General features: G+C 40.0%; 1 protein-coding gene and 1 pseudogene across 2 annotated transcripts in view; one reads left to right on the top strand and one right to left on the bottom strand.

The window, feature by feature from the left end:
* The first annotated feature begins 2,682 nt into the window (after positions 1 to 2,682).
* Positions 2,683 to 4,286, top strand: LOC149109548 (uncharacterized; annotated as a pseudogene).
* Positions 4,287 to 16,835: 12,549 nt separating this feature from the next.
* LOC110055897 (fibroblast growth factor receptor 3-like) overlaps positions 16,836 to 22,220 on the bottom strand; it is a 33,509-nt gene continuing 28,124 nt past the window's right edge. Inside the window, exons 6-15 of one of the 2 annotated variants that reach the window (XM_089294308.1) lie at positions 22,011 to 22,050; positions 20,862 to 21,174; positions 20,668 to 20,778; positions 20,000 to 20,190; positions 19,550 to 19,672; positions 19,370 to 19,440; positions 19,171 to 19,211; positions 18,424 to 18,520; positions 18,162 to 18,261; positions 16,836 to 17,795 (exon numbers count right to left, since the gene is read on the bottom strand). In XM_089294308.1, the coding sequence (XP_089150434.1) occupies positions 17,730 to 17,795; positions 18,162 to 18,261; positions 18,424 to 18,520; positions 19,171 to 19,211; positions 19,370 to 19,440; positions 19,550 to 19,672; positions 20,000 to 20,190; positions 20,668 to 20,778; positions 20,862 to 21,174; positions 22,011 to 22,050 (1,153 nt within the window). In that variant the 3' untranslated portion in view covers positions 16,836 to 17,729. The remainder of the gene's footprint in view (positions 17,796 to 18,161; positions 18,262 to 18,423; positions 18,521 to 19,170; positions 19,212 to 19,369; positions 19,441 to 19,549; positions 19,673 to 19,999; positions 20,191 to 20,667; positions 20,779 to 20,861; positions 21,175 to 22,010; positions 22,051 to 22,220) is intronic. The other variant, XM_089294309.1, reaches the window with a different exon arrangement.

Here is a 22,220-nt window from a genome sequence, read left to right as displayed (position 1 = left end):
GAAGTTGAGTCCAGCTGAGTAAAGTCCCAATGAAGTCCTCTGTCAAAGCTCAGCCAGCAGATGTTCCAACTGTACTTCATACAACCGGGAATTTAACAAACGGAACATTTTTAAATCTAAACGAAATAATTAGAAGAGAATTTATGACAATGATAATGTAAGCGGCGTAAGCGGTGCTGTGTGTGATTTGAAAGACATCACGTACAAACAATTAAGAGCTTTAATCAGTCATTAAAACCGGTTCTGAAACTTGCAACATGTCTCTTTGTACAGTCACTTTGCAGTTGCGCTTGAACCTGGGTTGGCCTCAATAACCATGTACTGGCCTGGTTTATAACTGCCATCTTTCTGTAGACGGCGGTGGTTTTGGGACTAGTTTGATATCTGTTGAATACAAGTCATTGTTTGAGTTTCCGGTGGTAATGATTGATTTGAAAAATTCATACACTTGAAGCAACTAAAACTGAACATATTGTATTAAAAAAACGGATATAAGCCACCCGCGAAACCAAGACATTACGGGAAGGCATATTATACTCATCATAGGCAAAATTAGGGGTGCCTGCAAAAGATTCCTGATAAAGAGTATCAATCACCCATCTGCAGGATCTTGGCACTTAACACCCGGTTAACAACACCCCTCAGAAATGGAACACAAAACACCTTGGGAAAATTTCATTTCCAGTTGAAGACCCATTGGAGAGCACCAACCGACCATCATGTCTGGGCGTGTGTTCTTCCTCATTCTAGTTTCGTTTCTTTCTAAGGCACTTTGTGTTGCTGGGTTCCCTGTATTGTTCATGTATTTTTCCCGCCGTTTAGTTCCCGCGTTTAAGTCACGTGATCTTTTCGAGTGTGCATGTAATGGCCAATGTCGACAAACGTTGTAGTTGTGTATGCGATTCACTCGAAGTAACGACGGATAAGACGGATAAAGACGCGGACGATTGATGGAATTATGTACAACCAAACAGGAGCATCTTATTGGAGTGTTAGTCGAATTAAAGTCAGTGAGCTAGAGTGAATCTTGCCTATTGAAACCGAGGGAACTGGAAATTGGCCCTTACACTTTGTGCACCTCATACAAAAGTCTCAACGGTAAACGAGGAGCTCAAGTCAATAGGTTTTAAAGCGATTTCCTTGAATGATAATTTTGAGACAAGTTTGACATGTCAGGCCTGTGGTGTTTTCCTGAAATGTGGCAAAAACTCGAACGCTATTTGGGTTCTTAAACGGCACACAAGAGAAAAGTTGCATCAGATAAAGGCAGGGTGGCTCTTAGATGATGACAACAACGTAAAAGAAGTCAGACCTAAAGGTAAGTGTTACCACATCGTATTCCAGACCAAGGGAATTCGAAAGCCTCTGCATAGTTGCCTTTGATGGGTGACCACTTGATACCTTGAAAACAGTATCCGAAGCTGCTAGTTCGACGTTATCAAAGCATTTTCGGGATTCCGGCTTGACACCAATGGTTTCTGCCGGTTGGCTGTCAGTGGAGCTTGGTTTGTTCCTTGCTGTTAAAATTAATAAAGTAATTCAATTGCACTTGATTCAGTAACACATTTTAAAATTGCATTGTATTTGCAGCATAAAAAATACCTTTTCTCGAGTTGACAAGCGTCGCTTGTTGTGAGGGGGAGTTAAGAAATTTCACCATTGAAACCCGTGGCTCTCCCCCGACTCCTTTTGGCATTATTGCAGGTATTGAGCAATGTGGAAGTCGTCCCTTGCGGTCGATTGATCTGTTTGGCGAAAAGAGAAACTGACACTCGGTTCTTTTGAAGCCACGTGCGGATTCTCCCCGCAATTTCAGCTGGTTCCGAGGGTGTTTCGTCTCCGGGCTCATCCACAGACTCTACAGTCTCGGCTTTAGGATCTGTAGATGAAAATCTATAATAAGCAAAAATATGAATTTGGTGATTCAAATAAGACCGATGGTACTAACTTACCAAAAGCAATTTTTTCATTTTGTGCACCGATGAATTCTCGAAAAACATCAGCCTCTCGGGTGGGAATTAGAACTGTGAACTTTAAAACAGAAACCCACTAGTATTAATATTTATAAATGCATGCAATGATTCGAGGAACAAATTGCCAGGATCACCTTTAACATGCCCTCTCCTTCAGCCATTTCCAAAACAAAGAATTGTAGCACAGCCCTGAATTCTTGTATTAGCGACGGACACTGTACCAATAGCTTGACAATCGACTGTGACGAAGGAATTTGATTGTAGTGATATCCAACGAGGCATATTGACGTGGTGAGACAGACGCGTTTTGGACGTGAAGCTGTGATAGGATTTGTTATACTTATATAATACCATGATAGTAATCAAAATTTCAATCACAGCATCGATTTGACGTTGTGATTGGAGGCACATTTGTTAATTACGCCGAATCAGTAGAGAGACTGAAACAATATATAGGAGGAAGTTTTCTTTAGAACCATTCTTTCTTACATATTAACAAGGCGTTGACAAGGTATGTACAAATGCAGTTGTTTTCCCTTGCTGGAGAGAAGGGGTTTCGGAGAAGGTCAGGTTTTGGACTGGGGAAAAGGTTGCGTAACTCTCGCTTCAAAGAAGGGTTTAAAAAGTTAAGTAGGTGTTTGGTCAGTGTGTGTGGTCAATTTCTGATATGATAATTGTAGCAAACATTTTGCCAACAGATTCTAAATCGATGACGGATTTCTTTACTTCGAAATCAAAAGGAATTTCTGGTGTTAAGAGTAGTACAGCTTCCAGCAGTGTTTCAAGTGTTTCTTCCAGCTCTTCACAGTCCTTGCTATTATCATCTCTAATGACAGAAGAAAATATCGACAAGATAAGTAAACTAGGGGTAGGCATATAATACAATACTGAAAACATAAATTCACTTTACATGAAGACAAAAAGTCATTGTATTTGAGAAAAATGGTTATTGTACAACATATGAGTGCTTGAAGTGTGTTAACAAAATGAAGGGCTCTCACTTCTATTGAAAGTTTATTATCTGATTGTTCGTATTTATCAGATTGTATCTGAAACAAGAGATCAAACAGGAAGAGAATTTGGCTCCAGGCTGGGGAGATCTATTGTGGCATCAAGTACCGCATCTATTTCGTCCGCAAAGCGAGCTAGATTAGAAGAACCGCAACAATCTAATATTCCCGTAAAGACAGTAATTGAAAATAACCTTAAGTTTGGAGAACGAGAAATACAAATGATGAAGTCTGTGAAAGAAGTATTGTTTGCATCTTCCGTCTCGACAACCAATTTGATATCTGATGTGGTAGGCGAGCTGAGGATGCGTATGTCTGATTTAGAAGAAAAATCTATGCGTTTCTGCAAGAACCTTTTGGATTTGACAAACACAACCCCAAGAATGGCAATAAGCATGGCAACTATCCAATCCTTGCTTCAGCACACGGTTGAGGAGTACGCCCTTCATGAAGTTCATCTTGGCAAAATCTGTGAACTTCAGGATCAGTTAAGAAATAAAGATATGGTTAGAGAAGAATTAAAAACGCTTGTCACAAAAAGAGATGTAAATCGGTTTGTTCCTGACATTGCAATCAAAGTAGCGTCTCTGTTGGATAATCCAAGTGACGACTGTTCTATTCTTGCATCGATTTTGAAAAATTTAGTTGAAAACCAAGCAAAAAACGTTAAGCGTTGGAGTAATGAGACAAAATCGCTCTTCGCAACAATTTTAGACTATGGAGGTCCCGCTCTTGCTAAAATTGTTACAGAGAAGTTGAGTGGGCCCAGTCTTCAGACAATGTATCACAGTGCAAGGTCCGACTATGCTATACCAATGACATTACAAGAGCGCACATTAGAACGGGCAGTACATTTCTATCGAACAATTGGTCGTCGTGGAGTGTTTTCTCTGGCAGTAGACGCAACAGCAATTATTCCTACCTTAAGAGTGCGGGGAAACCGCATTGTCGGGTTGGCAACAGAAGATGAAGTGGTTGTTTCAACAGCTCAGGAGATTATATCGATATAGTGAATAACAAAGATTTCGAAGAAGCAAAGCAAGCCAACGCATTTATGCTAACACCCTTACAGGAACACATTCCTGCATTTGTCTTAGCTGTTGCACCTGTATACAAAGGACAAGACCATGCACTCGTGAGACACCGGATTAACCAGGTTACATTATGGGGTGGGCGTAACGATATCATGGTTATCGGGCTGGGAGCTGATGGAGATTCTAAAGTTCGAAAATATTACGTTGAAACATTTAAAAAAAGTCATGGTGAACGAAATGATGTCATTAACGTAGATAACTACATGTAATCATTTCAATTCAGTCGTATGGTGGAAGACTTCACAGAAATGGATGTGGCAAAACAAATTCCCACGCTTATGTTGCCAGACTGGAGACACCTTATAAAAAAAATGGAGAAATCAGATTCTCAACGTGAGACGCGTTCTTGCTCTTGGAAAGGGTGTTGTCCAAATCGAACATTTAATGAAGACGTATGAGATGAACAGGATTCGATCTGGACTATGGAAAAGTGATGTCTTTGTTAAAGATAAGCAAAATGTTGACGCTGCCCTGAGAAGTTTACAAGGCGAAGTACGAATCTGTATGAAAGAATGGAAAGGCGAAGAAACTGTTGCAACAAAAGTATACTTGAAAATGGGACAGTGTAGTTTACGTAGTTATACCGAGCGCGATATTAGTGTCAAAGAGAGGACTAAACTTGCGTGGGCTTCAGTTGTGTTCTTAAGATTTTGGAAAGCCTGGCTACAAGTCTCAGGTTACAGTCTTGAGAATCATTTTATTTCCTCACAGACCTTCGACGACTCGATACTTTCAAGACATTCCATAATTTTGGGAATGAAGATATTTTCCATTTATTGTCCTAACCAACCATTTGAACCATGGACGTTTGGGTCCAATAGCTGCGAAGAACTGTTTTCAAGACTGCGGGGCTTCTGTCGTGGAAAGTCGAACTTGTGCATGCAAGAAATGCTAGATCTTGCAGGCAGGATTCATAAGCTAGAGAAGCTGAAATCTAATGGTACAAAACAATGTGAAAATTCATCGTCGATCCCATGTTGGCCAGAAAGCATTGACGAGGAAATAAAAGATGGAATGGATATGGCAGAAAAAAAGGTAATAAAAACCCTTGAGTTGCTCGGTATGGTAAATGCCCTAATCAGGAGAAATGTGCTCAAGCAAGAAGGTGAAGACATATTGTGTATTAATGTACCGCGGTTCGACACATTTGCTATCTTTGATAGTCTGGAACCAGATGAAACAGAGGTGATGACTGATGAGGAGTTGCTGGAATTGGATAACGGGGTATTACTTGAAGCGATAGAGGAGGATGGCAAACACATGCTTTAGTCAACCTGGCAGTAGAAGCCTCTCTGTCTAACCAGAACCAAGCAGAAATGGAAAGTGATGATGAAGACGACAAGGATGACAACCCAAAACATTGTGCCCTCTACTCCTCAAACGGGTGCAAGTATAGAGAGCCTAGTTTTAAGCGTCCACGTAAAACTTTATGGATGGAATGTAGCTTTCCATCATGCCACAACTGGTATCATGAAGTATGTCTTTCACTAAAGTTTAAAACAGAAGAGGAAAGCGAAGCATACACTCTAATTTGCCCAAAGCACTCAAAGATCAAAGAGCAGTTTCTCGATAGACTTACGGCATTGTCATCAGATAAACATTCCCTTCAGGATGAAAATACCGCACTCCGTCCTTTACCTACACGGCTTAGAAATCCGGCCAAAACAAGGAGTGCTGAGCATGGCATTGATTATTCAAAGAGACCAAACTATGTCCGATATGAAGGCTAATACTACTTTCATATGGCGGAATTTCTGTCGCTGTAGGAAGGGAAGGTCTCCAGGCCGTCAGCATCACGACTTTCTCGTTGGATAGATTCTGAGAGGAATGACTTTTATGCAAAGGCATTTGAGTTTATTAGCTCACAACGAGTAGCAACTGGAACGTATTTGTATGATATAGTGGCTATGTGGTTACCATCAGAAGGTTTGCACGTGGGTCACATTATAAGAATCATCCGCTCTCCGTCTCTTCAGTCACATTATCCTGTGTTCGAGTGGCGAACAGATGCAAAAGCCAATGAGAAAATCACTATGTGTGTGAGAGTGTTAGATTTCCAGAAAAAAAAAAGAAAGACGAATGGGAGTTGTCAACTACTGACAATTTCAAATGGTGCAGTGTCAGGTCGATATTGAAAGTAGTGGGAGCTGTTGATGACGGAAAATGGCCAATACATGTTGATTTGTCTCAGATTGTCAAGCAGGTGCCGGTACTAAAAGAAATGGACAAAGAGAGGGAGGCGAGAGAAGAAATACTCAAAAAGAAAGAACGAGAGCTACGAAAGGAAGGCAGCGCCGATGACATGACGGTGACACTACTGCGCGAGGTACTCGATGAAATGAACGTGACTTATCGCAAAAACGAGAAAAAGGCAGATTTGGTGTGGAAAGTCAAAGAGGCAAGATCCACAGCAACTGATGTCAACCAGGATTGTTATGGCGGTTCAGAACATACCCCAAAATCGAGCAGGAAAACACCGAAACTAAAATGGCCCATCGCTTACTACTATGATGAAAAAAAGGAACGTCTTTTTATCTTTTGCTGCATATTCTATTTCTTTTAAACACAATTGGCGCCTTCATAGATTTTTTAGTTTGTATGTATGTGATCTTTGTTTAAAGCACTATTAGGTTCGTTATTATAAGGCTAGGTATTGCTGCTTTATTCACTATTTTGCAACAACTCATGCTGCTGTTGTTGGCAATTTCATTGTCTGCAAAAGTACAACTTCTGTTACCAGAAGTTTTTCTGTGAAGGCACGATGCGACCACTTTCCGTTTTTTGAAGTCTATAGATTGGCCCATGGAACAAGCTTTTAATTTGTCCAAAAAAAAAAAAAACGATTTCTGTGGACGGGGCGTTAACGTTAAAGAGAACGAAGAGAGTATTGTTCTTCTGTTAACGTTAAAATGAAATGTGTTTATAATTACTGCGTACAAAGTTGTGTTTTTTATTGGTCTTTTCCTGTTCTGTTAATCTGCAGCCAATCGATACCAATCGATACCAATTTATCTATCGATTGGTATTGATAATCGATACCAATCGATAACCACACGAATCTTCGCCATCGATTGGTCATCGATTATCAATATCAATCGATTAATTGATATCGATTGGTATCGATTATCGATTCCATCGATTGGATACCCCGGGCTTTCCCGCGGACATTTCGGACCATTTCGCAGGTAATTTAGACGGCCAAGTCAGTTCGCACTTTGTGGTTACCGTATTAGAGGCCGCTGATTTAGGTTTATAATTGCCTAGATTACTCGGTCTGGCTTTCCGCACAAGAAAACTAATATGGCACGAAGATGTAAAAGGAACATTTTATTTTAGTCACAGCTAAAGAGGATAAACGGGAACAGGATATCAGTTCAATCCGGAGTTCAATAATAGTTTTTTAGTCTGGGAAGTGGGGTGGGAGTTATCGAACTGCTATGGGAATGTAGGTTTTTAATTGGGGGGGCGGGGTGGGTCGGGGTATTTTAGAAATTTTTTGCGAAAAAAGTCGTGGCCCTCCCACTTCCCAAAAGGGATTAATGCATGACCCTTCACAAATACCTACACAAAAACATCAGACCCTCCCCCGACCTCCTCCAAGACAAAAATAAACGTAAGTGAAAATAACTAACCGGAAGTGTTACTCATTAACCGCGTCCTCACAAAAAGCAGTTAATTGCGTGGCGCGTGATTGCATGGTGAAAACTTGAAAATGGGCAAGGATGTGCGAGGAATAGAAAGAGGAAATGTGCTTGTGGTGAATGCGAGGATTTCATGAGGTCAGATGGAGCAACTTGTGGCTATTGTGGCTGTTTGCCCACTCGCCATTCTTGCCCAGATAAAAATGCGCAAAGAGAAGAAGAAAGAGGAGACTGAAAGGGAGCGAATGTAACGGCTGAAACGGGAGTACAATGACATTGACTGGGTTGGACTGTACAACTCCGATAAGCTGTCGTCCTTGAGGGTGGACGAGCTATCCTTGTACTTTTCCCATCACAAGATCATCTTCAAAGGGAAGAAAGCTGAAAAGGTCGCAATGATCAAAGCACACATTGGCAGCTTGCTGTACGGTTCAATGGCGTGTCAACAACCTCGGCAGCCCCCGCTACGAAATGTACAGCAACAAGTGACCTCATCACTTTCCGAGGTTGAAACTGACTCGCAAAGTGATGTAGTAGATCGAGTTGTCGGGTCAAGCCCGAGTAGTTTAAGTAACGAATCGTCACCGGACACTGATTTTGTACCAGAACCCCGCGCGGAAACATTACCGCCGTCAAAATATGGACGAAAGCGGGCACAGGTCGAGAGAGACAATTACGTTAGTTGGGACAAGACAGTTTTTTGATGTAATATTTGGACACCTGTAAACGATTTAGATTAATCTCGAACAGGAGCCATAATCGGGGACGGAGACCGTAAGCGCGCGCCATTTCTAGTATTGGGGTTGTCCCCATGATATGGGACAATAATTCTATTTTTAGAACAAATTGCGCCATCGCCTGCAGCACACGCGCGTACATGCTGCGAGGATTTTTGCGGATGTCGCGCGGGGGAAATGACGCCCGAAATTCTCGAAATTTTCACGTTTTTGGCCCACAACTCAACGCGTTTACGTCTGTTGGAATTTTTCTTAAGTATTTTCGTCGTAAGCCGCTCCAGTCCGAGTGAAGCAAGACTGTGTCGAATTTAGGTATGTTCCGCTTTAAGCTTATATATATCGCGCTGACCAAGTTGTGTTCCGACGGATGCTTCTTTTACATGAACTGTACATTACTCCACTTTAATTTTCACATATGTTGAAGATTAACAGCTTTTCCATTACACAGCAAAAAACTAGCTGGATATATTTAGATATAGCAGAGCTTCAGGACTTCATAGTTTCCAAGCTCCTCTTGCCACACGCTTGCGAGGAATTTGCCAGTCTATCGCGACTGAAAAGTAAAACAAAATAATTGTTAGTTTGGTCAGTTTGAGTTTCGCCTGAATTGTAAGGAACGCTTGATGTTTCATCAAGGCCCAATAACTTTACGTCCGTAGATACTGATCAGTTTTATTCGTGTAAAAATCCAGTAAATTCTCTGTTGTCGATGAATGAGAGCGCCCGCCGATGCGTGATTTGTACAGTCAGTAAACATGACAAATTGTACTTCCGCCGCACTTTCGTGTGAAAGCGTACATCGAACTCAAACAATAACTCTATAGTTTTTAAATATGTTTAAGATTGATAAATGTTTGAGAACATATTAAAAGCTAAGCTGAAAATATGTGAATAAAGCAGAAATAATCAGCAAAGTTACGATGACGCTTTCTTTAATCAACTTCGAATAACGGTTTCGATTTTGTTGATCGACTTGTCAAAACTCCTTGTCTATTTTCATTTTCGCAGTGTAAAACTTCACTATGCTTATGTTGAAGAAACATATATGATGTTAGTAGCCTTTTTTCCTTTCGTGAAATTTGTTGCAGCATCTCAGCACAAAAGATAACGAAAGAAATCTTTGTCAAGATTTGTTGACAATTGAAAACACCTACTCGGACTTGAAAGTGCACGAGCTGCACTATGCAAATGAGCTAATTGTACGCGTCAGACTTTCCTTTCAAAAACTTTTGCAAACTCACCAAACAAGCAGAAACAATAAGAAACCATCAAAGCAGGTTTTGGTTATGATTAACCATTGTCTGAGAAACTCACAAATTAACTCGATACCAGAGTAGAGAGTTTTCTTGCTATATTCTTAAGTCAGAACAAACGCAAAAACATACGCGTAAGCTTACAACTAGCGCGAGCAGATCTTATTATTCATTCCCAGCGCGAGATTGAAGCCTTGTTTTCGACCCTGAAAAACCCACCTTTTTCGTTAGCTCAGAGCATAAAACTACATATAAGCGCCCTGGTTCGTATTCCCTGCCTTATTCCTTGCCATCGCTGTGAAAAATACGCAAGGTAATATCTCAAGGTCTCTCAACTATCACCATTTGATCACGCAACGTGACAACATCCACGCGAGAGCCCCCGACATGTACGTGGATCCGCGCGGATATATGACGTCAGGATGGCGCAATTTGTTCTAAAAATAGAAAAATTGTCCCATATCATAGGTGCGCGCGGATCCCAAGACTTACGGTCTCCGTCCCCGATTATGGCTCCTGTCTCGACTGGTAGCTTTGCTTGTATATACAATTTTTAGATTTCTATACACTTCGTGTGTTTCTTAAAAAATAAGAGTCAACTAAGCGACATGGAGTAATTTTTTCCTCGCCAAAAAAAACTGCGACCCACCCCCGGTTGCGAATAAACAGGTTTAACCCTTCCCAAATTGTAAAAAAGTTTACTAATGACCCTCCTCTCCGAAGCCCCGGCCCACCGCCCCCCACCCCCCACCCCCCCCCCCCCCCCAATTGAAAACGTACCTTCTCTAAAATCTCGCACAGGGAACTAAAAGAATCATTGTGTACAACCAGAAGCATATCACCTGGATTAGGTGATATGCTTCTGGTACAACAAACTTCTGAGAAAATCATTAAGGGGCCTTCGAGGTTCGTAGAGCGCTCTCTCCTACCCGTTGGTGATCACTTGAAGTCACTAAAGGAACGAAATTATTGTAAGAGGGTCTCAATGGGGTGGTGCCCGGGTGTAACATTGCTGCACGAACCTGGCCAAACGACTACAACTTCATGCAACATCCACAAACGTTGCATGAAAAATTTGACCAATGTCAAATTTGAGTCAACAATACCCAGCATAATGCATTACACAATGCAGTACAATACGTATCGTAGTAAAGCTAATGTGGGCCATCAGTATTGCCCTTCAGTAACGAAGTTAGTTGCATTTAATGCTACATGATTAGGTTTTGATTTTGTGAAGAGTTGACTGAAGGTTGTTGGCTGCCAGGGTATTTGTCCCTCACCCACCGAAAATCCCATATTACCAGTGCGCAAAGGATGCCTAGAAGGTTTGCTCGAAAGAAAACGCATAGAACAACAGAACGCACGGTGGAAGTGCAATTTTACCTAACTGGCCCCTCTCCCTCCTTTAAACCAGTTGCTTTTCACTCTAAGCATCCCACCACATACTCAACCCTCAGTATTTACATCAATCTTGAGTGTCCTACTCAGGGATGCGTGCCCAATATTTGTCTTAAGATTACTTCCCACCTTCAGAGGCCAAAAAAAAATCGCTTTTTCTTTTATTTGACAAAATTTAAGTTAGTCATTTTATCTAGTGTTTCCAAAGGAAAAACATTAAAAATCTCAAAAAGCGGCCGAGTCATTTAGAAAAAACGTATTTTCAAATAAAGGTAATAAACTAGGAAGGTGTCATAATCTTGTCAACGGGCGAGAACCCTGGGGAAATTTTCGCGGCAAACGCTCATCGCTCGTATTTCATGTCATTTGCATATTTTTATTTACATCACGCACTTGACAAAAATTCCCACGTGAAAGCTCTTTAAGCTAACTCCTATGGAAAAATCAAAAGCAGAAAAAAGTCCTTGGGTAAGGGAAACGAAGAAAACCAGCCCAAAGAAGAAAGAAAAAGCTCCATATTGTCAAGGAAAGAAAAAAAAAACCTTGCCGAAAGCGACAAAGGCTCTTGGTTTGGCCAAACGCCTTCGACAATCTCGGCATCTGCTGAAGATCCGGAGCGTTTAAATATCCTTGGAACAAGTAGCTTAAAAATCAAAGTCAACGTCAGTGCAGGCTGCGAACAAGATTCTTCGTCGGAATCTGGCGGAAGCGATGAAGAAAATGAAACCTAGCCAAGAGAACTCATTTCAGCAATAAGAGTATTCCTTAAGCTGTCCGTCGATTGCTTAAGGGCCCATTAACCGATTCATGCGCGCGCTCGCGCGCGTTGCTAAGGAGGTGAAATTTCACTTCCGGTCACTTACGTCAGCCTGAGACGGAAAATAAAAACAACTCAAAAGCTTGCAAATTCGCATACATTTTAGATGTTTTTCTTTGTGTTTCGCAAAATGCAAAGTAAAAAAAGTACAAGCAAAGACAAAATAAGAGAAAGACAGAAAAACAAGAGCAATAGAAAGAGAAAAACTAACTCCGCGTGGCTTTGTTTGATCTTACCGAAGTGCGCTGGTAGTGTAAATTGCGCACGCGCTGATAGGGTAACTTCCAATAGATATCGGGCGCACTTCTGGTTTCTTTAAATGCTAAAGGAAACGCGGTTTTTCATTAAATCTGGCCTTTTTCGACGAATTTCGATTAAAGCCAACGTTGGCAACATAGCTATGCATTCCTTTTTCGAAATCATGCTTTTTTCAGAAAATTACGAATTTTTCAATATTTTGAAATGCTCTCAAAATCTGACCTTTTAGAAATGAAACAAAATCGATGCATAGCGTAATGAGGATTTAAATTAAAATATTGAATCAATGAAAAAAATCCCGAGAAAGTAATTTGCCTGGGAGCCTTTGCATTTTTTCTGTATTAGTCACATGACCATGGACGTGGCCTGATGACGTCATCACTAGTGTTACTGGTCATGAAAAAGTTGAAACACATGAAATAACTCTGAACTAACTGAAAATGAGGAGGTTAGAGGAGACTGAATTTTCCTTAGCAACGGCTCGAAAAGATCGGTTAATGGGCCCTTAACGCCTTGTTTTCAGGGGCACATTTTCCGCCTTAAACATTTTTGGCGCGGGTTTTGCCTTTGCCTTTGCCTTTGGCGTCTTTGCCTATAATATTACGTCGCCGTCCTAAATTGAACTCCACTGAGCGAGATGAAAAAAAAAAAAAAAAAAAAAAAAAAAAAAAAAACATGTTGCAATGCGATGCTTTTCCCGGGAAATCTTGATCTATTGTCATAGACACTAGGAGGTCCTGCTGTTCCATCGGTTTGCGGTTTTATTAGGCGTGATAATCTCCGGGTGTGGTGCGAGTTGTTTACGAACCTTTACAAGCTAAAATCTCGCATTTGATTTTCGGCGGAATACATCCACTTTGAGCGAATTTATAGGGTATGCAGATATGACGGATTTTCGTGAGATTTCGCCAGAACATTCCAGAGATAATGACAAACCAAAGAGTGTCGGGAAATTTTGATACTTAACACATTTTTTCCGTGGCGTCCAGTTACGCAACACGCCTCGCATATTTTTAGCTGCTCCAACTTTAGATGTGGATATCTAGACAACCAATCAGAATATCGAAAAAGCCCGACACACTGTCGTTGATTGATTCCTTGTGAATAAGACTGTGCAGCCATTTCGCTCGTACTGCGGAATCCGATAGCCGATAAACTCAATGGAAGGAGCCTCGGTCGTTTCACGCCTTACCACCTCCTGAAACTTCCTAAAAGAAAGCATTGATGAAATTGTAATTTTTTCGTAAAGTACATTTATTAAGCTTTCTTATGATATCTAGTTTGTTGGGGTTTTATTGAAACTGGTGCGCATACGATTTTTTTTCCCAAAGGGCACCCGCGAAGGTGGGAAGTAACCTTAAATGCTAATGTTAATACTGGCTGAAATTATGATTTGTTCTTTAATCTCTAAGGACCAGTCCTAGTACTGCAGTATACAGTTATTCCTATTTAAAAGAAGATCTCTTTTATCGTAGGACACTTTGCTTTACTTAAAGAGGATTAACCAGTTGACCTGCTTAAAATAAATAAATAAATAAATAAATACATAAATAAATAAATAAATAAATAAATAAAAAAATAAATGAATAAGTAAATAAATATTAAGTAAATTAAAAGGCCCGATAAATCATTCAAATCCGAAAAAATACCAAAAATATTAATGGCAGTTAGTCCTAATAATTACCCAAGATTAAGCCTTCTCTCGCTCCCCTCTCTCCCGTATCCAGTTTTTTTAAATTGACCACAACTCCTCTGCACTTCAAGAATTCGCGTAACCCTCGCAGCATTTCTTTCTTCTCCTTTAACTGGTAAATAATGACAACCAGTTGTCACGAGAAGTAAACTTGCATTAAAAAGTTACGTGGCACATTGCCGCGTTGTACGATTGTAAAACGTTTGTGTTTGTTAAACGACGAGCTGTTCTGAATGTTCTCCGTTTGTAGATTGTTGAATTTAAGCTGAAATATGTCGGCCAAGAAAGGCAGAAGTTCGTGTCGATTTTCAAGTGCGAAGAAAGCTCCACGACGGAAAAATGTTTCAAAAACATTCGATAAGAATTGGGCTGATGCATTGGCTTGCTAGCGACAAAGGTTCCTGCTTCGTGCAGAAGAGGTTGCTTGCGCTGGACGAGGAAGACGTTTGATATTATCTAAGCATTACTTGGGGAATATCACTCTAATATTCTCGAGTCTTAGCTTGACATATTCAGTCACATGACGAGTTTAGACCAATGGCGCGCGAGCAAAAATATATGATGGATTACAATCTTTCGTAATCTGCAATTCTAAAGCTTTCAGAAAATATATGCTTTACTGGCGCCTGCATCAAACGTCCAACCGTAAAGCAGCGCTAACGAATTATGGCCATTACTCGGGCTTCCGTAAGAAAGCGCGAGTCATAAAATGCAAGCGTTTTGGTCGCCAAAAGGGGGATCGTGGTCCCAGGCGTTCCATGCGTAGACCTTGGAAACTGGGGACGAGAAACGCGACAATGCTCGCTCTTCGTGACAGAATGCGGTGTTTTGCGAAGACCTTTCTTGCAAGAATCGCGCCTTCTACGTTCATCTGACATACAAAAATGTCGATCGTTTTCGGAAAGGGTCGGTCCACGAATCACATTGTTTGAAAGCCAGCCAGGCAAGCAAAGTTCAGGCTCGAAACGTCCTCGTGAGATAACAACTGAGCCGATCGCGGTATGATTTTAAACTACCAAAACACTGACAAAAAATAGGCAGTCAATGACTGCATGTGGCTACCGCTGTTATTATTTAGAACATTGAAGCAAACCAAATCATATTGCAATAAAACGAGCTAAATACGAAAACGTTTTTGGACTCGTGGCTCATTAAAAACATGCGATTTGTTACTTGCACTGCCCAAAATACGTCGATCTCCAAAGTTGTAAAGATAAGACTTTCGGTAACTTGAATTGAGTATCTTACTTCCAAGTTAGTTGGCTTTCTAGTAGGGTGCTTGGAAAAAAAAAATGACGTGTGATTCTGGAGGCAAATTGTGCGGGAAAATTAAATCTTCGATTGTGCGGGGGATTGTGCGGGATTATTGACGAACCAATGTTCTTGCCAAATCCTAAGGAAAATCTGCATTGACGATAGTTTAGCCAGTTATTTCACTGGTGGTTCAAATATATTCAGCAGTCTTAATAATCACCAATTCTGTTAGAAATCCGTGCCTGACTGCTAAGAAAATCATGTTGCGTGACATGAACTAGACGAGAGTGAAACCAAAATAAATAGCAAAACAGAATGCCGCATCTTCCCTAATAAACGAGTTCTTTCTTAAAAATACTCCTACCTTGATTCAATAAAAATATGTAGCTTGAATATTTCTTCATAAACTGTGTTAAGGGTCGCAAATTCTCGGAAGTTATCTGCAAAAAAACACAACTTGAAAGTTTATGCAAATTAAGTGCAATGCAATTTGCGCCTTGTCCTAGGACTGTTGTTTTCGCGAAGGAGTTTATCTATTCGCTCTCCAAAGGAGATAAGACTCTTGAAAAGGGTTTAAGATCGCAACACGGCAAAGATGTTCGGCTACACAATTGGCTTGGATCGCCACAACCAGCATGTACAATGTAATCGCCATAAGTTGTGAAATTAAAAGACCTGGAAAATTCTTTGCAAACAAGTTCTCCATAAATGTGTAGACAGCTGTGCTCGATTCTTGAACCAAAATGGTTTAAACTCACAACTTGCGACTGGATTAGGAGGATACTAAACGAAGCAACTTGAATAGTAAATATCTAAGCGGAACTCTTGTGCTAAAATATCCTGATTCTTCAATTTGTTTTTATTGTGTCCAATACGTGTTTTCGTAAAGTACGATTTGATACTACGGTACGAAGCCCACTCGGGAGGTTTGCTAAGCACTCAAGAAGCTTCTTTCGTACTTAGCAACCTCCCGCGTGCATCCATAACTCGATAGTTACACTCTGCACGCTTACCATTTCTTAATTATCCCACGCCTTCCATGTACAAAATGGAAAACTTACGGTAAGTGTAACATGACGTCGATTAAATATACGAAAAAAAGCAACTACAGCATTTGTCGCAACCACGCCCCGTTTCACTTCCTCTGTCCTCTCTCTGGATATGCAACACATAGCATAAATGATCGCTCAGATCTGGCGGTGATAAATTAGAATGATTTTTTTGAAATATTTGTTTTGCCTGCACGCGACAAGGTGTTTCAATTCAAAGCTGTTTTCCTCGCCCTTAGCTTGGATTTCGGTTTGCTTTTCAGCAAATCAGACTTTCCCCGAGCTTTACCCAGCGGAAAGTCCAATTCGAGTAAATGACATGGCCCATCATATTTGTATGAAAATTTCCTCGTCAAATCTGAATTTAGCGAAATGAAAAAATACTTGGAGCGCTGCAGGCTGGAAACTAGAAAATGGTCTGTTGTAGGTTCCTAATGGGAAACAACATCTTGGTCTGCAAAAAGCCTAATTTTTAAAGAACGCTCTAGATCGCAAACTGGCTATCCTTATTTTACAGATTGATCAATATAAACATCATATTTTAGAGTTGTGGCCTTAAAGTCACGGTATTTTGGGGCTTCTTACTTAGTGATTATCACCTACGGTTCATAATTGACGTTCTCTTGACAAATCACACAGAAATGATCTTCTGATACTCTTGGGTTCAAACCATTAGGTTTATTCAAAATTTCGTCTTACATGTACATCCTTGCTGTATACTAAACCTCTGGATTGTAAACTAAGGAGTTAAATAAAAGCCTAAGCTTTGCCAAGATAGCTTTGGGATAGCTGCTTCGATATATTAAGCTAAAAAAGACATGGGCCTAAATAGGCTTTACAAACGTTTATAAAAACTGAGAAATCTTATAAACTTAATGGACTGCATTCTAAATAAGCAGTTTCGACAAAATCCTAATGTACCATGACCTAAACTGACACGAACAACTACCAAAGAAATAATTTTCTTTTTTTTTTCTGAGAATGGTTAGAACACCGATGCTTGAGCGAATTGCAGTGCTTTTACGACCACGTGAAAATTGCGATTCTAGAACATACATATACGTATACATATAATAAGAGTATTTGCCATTATTTAAGCGGAACTCCAGTCATTTTAATGGTAATACATGTACTGATATGTAAGCTTTGACCGAGAAATTCATCCTTTTCTATGTATATAACGCTGAGAAGGCATTTCTGCATGGTTGCTGATTTTGTTGTTCCCACAAAAAGTCTATCGATATACGGCCGGTTCAAAAAAGGATACAAATCTAATTCGCGTGCTTCTTGAAGCAAGCATACAGCTAAAACACTCAAATATCAAACTGCACCTCCCCTTTGATGGTATAGAAGAGGAAAGAATGTTCGTTCTAATTTTGTTTATTGTTTCTTATTCTAACAAAGTTTAGAAAAATACGTTTAACTATTTGGCATCTTCTGCATAACTACGTACTAGCTACATTAAACTAGTACTATCTAAAACATCAATCTTGCATTGCACTCTTTTGCTGTCAAGATATGCAAACGATAACACGATGCATTTCTCTATGATCTAGAACATCAAATCTTCCACATTCTCGTAGAGTTTCCTGTCATAATCTTTTAAGTTGATGAACCTCTGTAAAAAATAAGATTCAAGTCACTTAATGGGTCACTTCAGAGTGGTTTAGTACTTCTTAAATTATAGTCCAAACTTGCTAAAAATATCACTTTTTCGAAAATAATTTTACAAAAGACGAACGACTGCAAACTTTGATCCAGAAATGCCTTTGTACTGTGTGTGGATTTAAGTTTGAAAACACACAAAAGGATGACTGCATTTCCTTATTTTTCAAACAGTTATAACTTATGTGAAATAATAATTATTCATGATAAGCATATATTTTTCGATTAACTTGAAAAATCACTCATGTCGTCGACAAGAGAAATGCCACTGAAAAAAGGAATCGGGAATTTTAGGAGAGAGCGGATGTTCACAGGTTACCTGGTGCTGGTTCTCCATTTCCTTCAATTCATCTCTAAGATTCTCAAACGTTGGGCGATCATCAGGATCTTCTCGCCAGCAGTCTTGCATAATCTTGTAACTGCAAAATGATACTGATTTAAAGAGATTCGTGCATATATAATTTTATATAAAAAGTCAAAATGAATTACCAGGGAAGAACTGGACTCATTAGCTATCAAAGCTTTGATAAAAGCTTTTCAATTTGGTTATACCACGGCTACATGATCCCCAAACTACTTACAGAGTCTCATCCACATGGCTTGGTTTAGGCATCCTGTAGCCACGATTAAGGATATCTGCCATTTTTCTGGCATCCATCCGCGGGTAGGGCGAGCCACCTAGACGGAGGCAAAGAACACCAAGCTAGAGTCAGGCTTCGTGAATTCCTGTGCGATAACTGTCACCAAACCTGAATTAACCAGTAGAATACAATTACAGTGGAACCTCGCCTTATGGTCACCTCGTTATTACGCCCATACATCATCTTATGAGAAAACCGTTTAAAGCGGCCACCCCGTTCATACGGACAACGACCACATTCTAAAATTCCAACCTTTATAATCCTTTATAATTTTACCCCGTTTAGACGTCCAATCAAACTAGTCACGTTCATTTTTTCCATTGTTAATATCGTATATACTGATTGAGGGTTCTTTTTTTTAATTATATCTGCATTCCAGATGCGTACTTAAGAACAATTGTTTAGAAGTGCAATTGTGATATAACTGGGACCTGGTCACGTTGTGAGTTCGTACTATACCCGTAGATGGTGAAGAATGCAAATGAATATATGAATATATGAAAGATCATCACATATTGGAACTGCAGAGAAAGATGAATAATATTTTCATGTGATATATCCGTTAAGACCTCACACAATTTAGACCAATCAACCTTTCATGGCCCGTCGGTTACCGTAATAACGGAGTGATAAACATAACAATCCGTTTATTAGAAACCTGTGCCACAATACAACACTGAAACATACCTATGGTAAAGATCTCGTAAAGTACAATTCCAAAACTCCACCTATGTTTCAAAACCAAAACAACGGTTGTTATATATACAAAGCTATGGGTTATGATTCGCAAGTCGTCTATAGTTCAATAATGTCTAACGAAATACAAATGAATCCTAATTCATACTTTTACAGTATTCATTGTTTTTGTTTCTCTGTTTTTACTCACACATCACTTTTTGTAGTGTATCGTCCAAACAAGAGTGCTTCACATGCAGTCCATTTAACTGGGAGTCGGCTCTTAAAAGTCAGAGAAAAATAACGTAAAACGAGTGAGTAGAGAAGCTAGAGAAGAAGTCCTAAAGCTTCTCAAAAATTGACATGCGAGAAAGCTGCATGCAGCAGGAACCTTTGTCTTCCTTTCGTATATGTTTTCCTGGTTCACGTCTCTGGCCATTCCAAAGTCGGTTACTTTGCAAGTTTCTTTTTCCCCAACCAAGACGTTACGAGCGGCAAGGTCGCGGTGAATGATCTAAAAAAGACAATGACTTCGTTTGCCATCATTGAGTTAACAAATACTAGACGTTCTGAAAGTCCTTCGTAGTTGTAGGTGGTCCCGTTGCGAAAGACCGAGCTTGCGCTCTCCGTCGCTTTATTCGCACCGATCAGCTTTTGAGCCTAGTGGAAACTTTTCCTTTCGACCTAGGCTCAGCTTGTGAGTTCACCTGAATAGATACATACAATTAAAAACATCTTCCCGGGTTCTTTGGTTTTTCATCCCTGAACAAGAATGAACACTTCTAAGTTCGACCTGAAACTAGTAAAAGTGCCACTGCTAACTGCTTTTTTCATAACTTACATTTCTTGAAGACAAATAACGCATCCCGTCAGCTACCTGCCAGGAAAATTTGATTAACTGCTGTGACGTCAAACTTGTTTTCGGCTTGACATCAGGGTCTTTGAAATACGTGTCATTCAAGCCACGGCTCTTTCTTAGGTAACCCAGGAGATCACCATAAGGGACATATTCAATAATGACAAGCAAAGGATCTACGACGCCAAAAAGGTCAAATTGTAAATATACTTTAGCTAATTTGATTGATGCTTGGAAATTATATTAAACATGGTTATTTATAATTATCTCCTTCGTATTAATGATTCGTACAAAAACTAACAAATTAACAAAGCCCTTTAGGATTATTTCATCATATCTAAGATCAAAAAAAAAAAAAAAATTCCAGGCAAATGTGATTTCAAAACACCAACTCAAATTTATCAATCCTCGATGAAGACAGTCAGTCAATACCAGGGTTCACCTAATTAGTAGGTACATTTTTATACCGCTTGATGGAAAGAACGTTATGACCTACCCATAATGACATATGGGTCGTTATGGGTTGATAGCTGGGTTGATACCCAGCTATCAAGCCCAAATCGCTTACTCTGGAAGCCAGTACACAGACGATTTGGTAACACTATATTGCGAAACCATTTTGTATAACAAAGGATCTTTGTGATATCATTTACCAGATTCAGTAACACACCCCAGTAGCTTGATAACGTAAGGATGAGGCTTGAGTTTCTTCATCAATTCAAGTTCTGACAGCAAGTCTTTTCTTTCCGTCTCAGTAGCGTTGTCTACAATATATAAGTTTACCCACAACTCAAAATTAAGCATGAGAGTGCATGTTGTCTATTATTCTGTAGTACACAGAACGTACCTTTTAACATTTTAATCGCCACTGTAATTGTTCCGTCTCTCCCTCGAAGCTGTGAAGCTTTTCCTTGCGCCACTTGTCCAAAAGCACCCTTACCTATTATCTTTTCAATGATTATATTTTCTCTTGGAACTTGCCATGAACGTGTTCCAGGGTGCAGTGGAGCATATTCATTTATTTCTAAATAAGGTGATATTCCTGGGCCTGTTCCTCCTGAGGACTGTGCAACTTCCACTAAGGTCATGTATTGCCTTGCACCATGATGGTTAGTAGTGTTAACGTTTTCACTGCTTCCTTCAGTTTCCATTCCCTCGTTCTGAGTTTGAAAGAAGAAAAACCACACTTAGCTTAGTTTTGTTGGTGAGGTGAGGAGTGGCATGGCGTGTGGGGGTGGTTTAAGGACGCTGGGCGGCGTCTTGCCGGTTGAACTTTTACATTTAGCTGGAGCTAGTGGTGGGTGTTTGGAAGCACCCTAAACCACATCTCCGTACAGTTCTATTTCTACTGCTGGAACACTTTTGGAAATATGTAGAGAAAATATGACTCCTTTCTGCACTCTGAGGGAGGACTCCAGCCTCACCTCATTCCTATTAGTTTATTAAGCCAGGTCTGAGGGGGTGGAATCGGCCAGATCTATCTAGAAATTATACCAAATCTCGTCAGTCTAAAAACGTGAACAATTACAGCTCAATGACCACTTCTTTCTACAAGGTCATGAAAACTTCACTATTGAAGATTATTTTCTACAGAGTTCTTTTATATTGTGGCGAGAAAAATGCACGTCACGAATATGCGCAAATAGTTAATTTGCAGAAAAAGTTCATTAAAGAATGTTGCGCCTTCTTAGCCACAGATTTTGTATCCCCTGATCTCCCTGATGGTTTAGCGTTTCTCAATCAAACAAGAGCAATATTTAGATATTGATCCAACGATGTCAAAACACGAACAAACCAATTCCACGCCACCTGAGAAGTTTAAAAGCCCGTATTTAGACTGCTCCAGCCCACGCCTAGCAAAGAACAAACCTGTAAAGCTTCTTCTTATGTGAACATACTGCGATTACCTGGTTATGTTATGACAGGCATCTTATATAAACTTATATAAACTTACATGTTGGCAAAGTACAACTCCAAAGTAAGTATCAATACTTACTATTTGAGCTCCTCTTCCTTCCACAGCAATTACTTCTAGCCTAGAATCAAATAACAAATCTGGCATCAGGAGCATAATTTTGATTTAAAAATGACAAGAGCACATATAGTCAGGTGGCTTAACGCAAAATTTAGGCTGGATCGTAACAAGAGTGATAAAAGCACGAAATTTGGCACACAGCTTGCTTATACTCTATCAAATGATATTAGA

The sequence above is a fragment of the Orbicella faveolata genome, unplaced genomic scaffold (assembly GCF_042242905.1).
Source record: "Orbicella faveolata isolate gen_17 unplaced genomic scaffold, um_ofav_v1 contig_25, whole genome shotgun sequence".
NCBI lineage: Eukaryota > Metazoa > Cnidaria > Anthozoa > Scleractinia > Merulinidae > Orbicella > Orbicella faveolata.
The sequence above is the reverse complement of the archived record's forward strand: the minus strand, read 5'-3'. Positions and strand labels throughout refer to the sequence as shown.